Here is a 4,609-nt window from a genome sequence, read left to right on the forward strand (position 1 = left end):
CTGGCTGGGGTTAAACCACAACAACTTTACTCACTATTTCAGCCCTCCACAGCCTTGTTCTAGGTCAGCTCAATGTAAAACATCCAAGTCCTCCTTGAGGAGCACAATGGAGTCTATAACTTCTCTGCTAGCACGATCATGCACCTTTCTACATGTCTTTCTACATGTCTGTAAATGTGTGTCTTCTGTGTGCTCTCCTTCTAGATGGAGTTTTGAGGGGTTTTTTAATATGCCAACAATACTCAAGAGATTGAAAGCATAGCCCTCATGCAACATGACCTGTAAACAACATCTTCAGAGTATTTCAAGAGAGATGAACTTTTCTGATTCTCTACAGTATGACTTTTTATAAAAGATGGCAGCAATCACTTCTTGTCCTGTTGTGCTGGAAAAAATAAAAACAGCCAACCACAAGTGAACAAACAAATCCAGAAGTAAAGTTTACTTCCACAGAGCACATTGTTCTGCATGGAATCCAAAGACCACCGCCTCTGTCAGCAAGAGCCTGCTGGGCCCTATGTGGGAGACAGACAGATGCGTGGAGCTTCAAATTTCTAGGATGCCCACACTGGAGCCAGGGTATCTCTAGACACTTGGATTCCTATGGCTGCCACTGAACTCAGGCCTCCTGTACAACAAACCTGAGAGGAATCCAGGCTTTGAAATCACCCTTTAAGTACCCACAGCTGAAGTACTTCCTTGAGGGTGCATTTCTTTTATTTCACTTGTTTCTGTCTTTTTATGTCAGCCAACATTTTTAGGACACAGAGGTAGTTATAGAGATTCTAGACCCGCAAGGGGAAAAACAGTCGAGATGAAGTTTTTCACTTTTTCGAAGCAATACGAAAGGGCATCAGCACTGCCATCTGGCCATGAGCAGGAACAGCTGAGGTCCAGACCCAGCGGGACGAAAAGCAGCGTGTCTCCGGGGAGGTGGGGGCCGGGAGCCCGAGGAGGGCAGCCGAAGGTGGAGGTGCAAGGCTGCGTGAACAGCCGCCACAGCTAGCTAGGGCAGAAAGAGGGGAAGGCGCTGCCCGAGGGCTCCTCGACGGCTGTTTCAGGCGCAGGGACCGCCCGGCGGGGGACGGCGGCGGCGGCACCGGGAAAGGGGAGGGGGCTCGGGGCCGGGGCCGGGGCGGTGACTCAGCGCCTCCCGCAGCGCATAAAAGGCGAGCGGCGGGCAGCGGCGGGGCTGGGCTGGACGCCGCGGTCGGGGGTGTCGTGGAGGCCGTCGGGTCTGCTGGGAAGGCGCCCGCGGGACCGGGACGGCGCGATGGGGATGGCCAAGCTGCGACTGCTGTGCGCCGCCGTGGCACTGCTGTGTGCGGCCCCGCCGGGGCAGCCCGGAGCCGTGCCCCCCGCGGGAGAGGGGGACGGCTACGGGGTGAAGCTGTGCGGCCGCGAGTTCATCCGCGCCGTCATCTTCACCTGCGGCGGGTCCCGCTGGAAGCGGCTCTCCCTGCTGGCGGTGGAGCCGGCGCCCGCGGCCGGTGAGTGTCCCGGGAGCGGGGCCGAGGGGCAGGCGGCTGTCGGGGCGCTCGGCTCGCTGCCGAGCCACGGCCTGCCAGGAGAGATGGAGAGAGCGGGAGGGAACGGGGAAGGGCGAGCGCCCCGCGGAGCCTCTCGCTGCCCCCGCCCGGAGCCGCGGAGGGAAGGTCCCCGTCCCTCTCTCGCTTTCCCTCTAGATCCTAGGCTGGCATTTCCAAGACTTTTGGAAGGACGCCCTGAGGTTCAGAGGGAAAGGGACGGCAGGCGCTGGGGCATCGTTTGCCGGCATAATCCGCAAAGTTTTTGCAGTTCGGAGATGCCGCGCGGCTGCAGAGGAGCTTCTGCTATAAAATCCCACAAAAGCACACTTCTCCCCTGTCTCGGCCGTGTGGGGAGGACAGATGCGCCCCGGGGAGCTGTGGAGAACGCCTGTCGCTATGGCTTCTCTCCCTTCCCGAGGCTCCGTAATTCCTCGGGCGGCGGAACGGAGCGGGGTTCGTGCCGGGGGCTCCCCCCGGGCCGGCAGCTCCCGGGACGTGCGGGACAGCGGCGGATGGGGAACCGCGGGAGATGTTATCAGTGCTCCCTTGTGCTGCTCTGCACCAAGGAGCCGGCACGTGGGAGGATGGACTCTGGTGCTTCAGGTTACGATCGGCACCGCAAGAACTGCTGTACGGTGAAACAGTTAATATTGGGTAAAACATCCCTCGTAGCTTTGCTGCCGCGTGCCCCAAGCCCGATATATTAAGAAATTGTTAGGAGGTGTCTTTTGGGCTGTCTTGTCCAACTGTGGTAATGTAACAGTAATTTAAGTGATTGATTTATATTGATATTTTGAAAACTGAAAAAATAACGTTTTTTAAAAAGACAGAAACTGGAATTATGGCTAAAACGTGCAATGGAAGAGATTCTCTATTTTTCTGATTAAACACACTTTAGTGAAATAACCTAAGACTTAAGGTAACTAATGAAGCCAGCATTCTGGGTTTTCTGAGAATTTATTTTTTGCCTTTTTCTCCCCCCCCCACCCCCCCCCACCCCCGAACAGGCTGAGTAAAAGATAAAAATAAATTTTGTAATGATAACAAATAACTTACATACAGCCTCTGTGGGGATTATGCTCTTTCCCAGCAAATTTTGCTTTCCTTTTTATTAACAGCAGCTTCTGAGAACAACAGTCACTAAGGAGCCTCCACTATGCTGCCAGATGTCTCAGAAGACTTCTCCATCCCAAAAGACTATTAAATAGCAGTCAAAGTCTAATTAATAAAGTAGCTACAAGTGGCTGTGTTTTTGCACATACTTGGGCAACCATTCTGAAAATAGGTGATGAAAAGATGAAGAATGATATGAAAATGAGGTTCTATATACTAATTAGCCATATTTAAGTAAATATGAAATTTGCTGGATGTTCTCATGTACTTTCAGAACAAAAAAAATAACTATATCAACAGCCTAAAGATCACAAGACAGAGACTTATTTTGAATTATTTTAAAATTAAGAATTGAAGAAGCTGTTTCTCTTCACATTAGTTGAAGTAAGCAATGCCAGTTGCTTTGCAGAAGTAAAATCAAGGGGAAAACAGTGTAAGGTGTAATGAAGTAGGACTGGGTTTTTGAGAACAATTTAGTCAGATGAGGCATGCCATAAGTAAATTCTGCAAGCCCCCGATATGCCTTGAGAAGTGAAATAAATGAGTGAAAAGCATCACTTAAAAACAGCTACAGAAAAATGCAATCTAAGAATCAGTTTGCATGCAATCTTTGCTTATTTAGTCCTTACTACATTTGTTCTTCACACAATGCTAGTTTGTATGGTTGTGCACAGGACAGGAGGGGTCTGATCTAATTCATCAGGCACATAGCTCAGTGGTGTTTCCGGATATATGTCTTTGCAAGAAAATTCAGTTTCTGTGGAAAATTGAGACTTCTCTATCAATAACACTGCAGTTGTGACAGGATGCCTTTATTCAGTTACAGCTGTTTCTGTGTACTCTGCATGTCTAACAGGTATAGACTTTGAAATGTAGATTCAGCTAAAAGTGAGCTACAGGTAAGTCATGGTGTGGAGACTCAAATACAGACAATTCTCCTTCATAATAGTGTCTCACTTATTACTAACTGGGTGGGTTTTGTTGCTGTTTCTTAGAGCTGTGTAATCCTTTTGATGCTCCTACAATCTGAATTTAAGATAATTCTTCTTTTTAAAACAGATTCTGCACAAACAGCAAGTAACAAACTACTGGGAAGCTTCAACCTGCAATCAGCTTTGGACCCTGAAGCAGAGCAGCTGCAGAAAAGCAGCCCAGTTCCTGGATGGGAAACATTTAAGGACTTGTATAGTTTGAATTACTATAATGAATATGTACCTTTGGCAGGCGACTTAAAAAAACTTGTTCGCCAGGTAGAGGAAGCTGTTCAGAAGGACAGGGGGGGAACAGAAAATGCAAATCCCATGGAATTAAGCAGCTACATTTGGGCCAGGTATCCCAGAAGAAAACGGGAGTCTCTGGGTTTGGCAGGAATGTGTTGCAAATGGGGCTGTACAAAAGCTGAAATTAGTACTATATGCAGAGTTTAAGATCCTCTCTACACTTGTGCATGAAATCAGTGTTTGTTGCAGTACTACTCGATTGATTACTTCATGGAGGGAAAAAAAACTCTTGCTGTGTTTTATCTTGTCTATATGTGCCAGTCAATATAGCTGGTTTTCTTTTAAAAAACCCCAAAACCAACAAAACAAGCAAAACATAAATGTAATTGCAATGAGTTTGTTTGGCTGCAGTAACTTCTGATCTATATTTTTTACTAAGTCTTTTCATTTTAATGTTGAGCCTTTACACTTATATTATGGATGTATTATATCTTTGTAACACTTTAAGAAGAACTTCAATATTTCATTAAAATGTAATTATACTATGTGTTGCCAAATTATTCTTCCTCTGTCAAAAGAATGAATATAGAATCATAGAACGGCTCGTGTTGGAAAGGACTTTAAAGGTCACCCAGTTCCATGACCCCTGACATAGGCCGGGACATCTTCCACTGGATGAAGTTGTTCAGAGCCCCAATCCAACTTCAGCCTTTAACACTGCCAGGGATGGGGCATCCACAGCTTCCC

The 4,609-nt window shown here is 47.8% G+C and overlaps 1 protein-coding gene across 1 annotated transcript; it reads left to right on the top strand.

Annotated features, from left to right (window-relative positions):
• The first annotated feature begins 1,194 nt into the window (after positions 1-1,194).
• LOC147648452 (relaxin-3-like) lies at positions 1,195-4,407 on the top strand. The gene is made up of 2 exons (XM_086867968.1): positions 1,195-1,490; positions 3,702-4,407. The coding sequence occupies exons 1-2, from the start codon at positions 1,274-1,276 to the stop codon at positions 4,067-4,069; spliced, it is 585 nt and encodes a 194-aa protein (XP_086724094.1). The 5' UTR covers positions 1,195-1,273; the 3' UTR covers positions 4,070-4,407.
• Positions 4,408-4,609: the final 202 nt, after the last annotated feature.

The sequence above is a fragment of the Cyanistes caeruleus genome, chromosome Z, assembly GCF_971803275.1.
Source record: "Cyanistes caeruleus chromosome Z, bCyaCae1.hap1.1, whole genome shotgun sequence".
Classification (NCBI taxonomy): Eukaryota; Metazoa; Chordata; class Aves; order Passeriformes; family Paridae; genus Cyanistes; species Cyanistes caeruleus.

Bases quoted from the DNA above. Each gene is read 5' to 3' on its own strand.
- LOC147648452 (XM_086867968.1), top strand. From the start codon at position 1,274: ATGGGGATGGCCAAGCTGCGACTGCTGTGCGCCGCCGTGGCACTGCTG. The intron at 1,491-3,701 runs GTGAGTGTCCCG...TTTTTAAAACAG, and splicing joins GGAGCCGGCGCCCGCGGCCG to ATTCTGCACAAACAGCAAGT.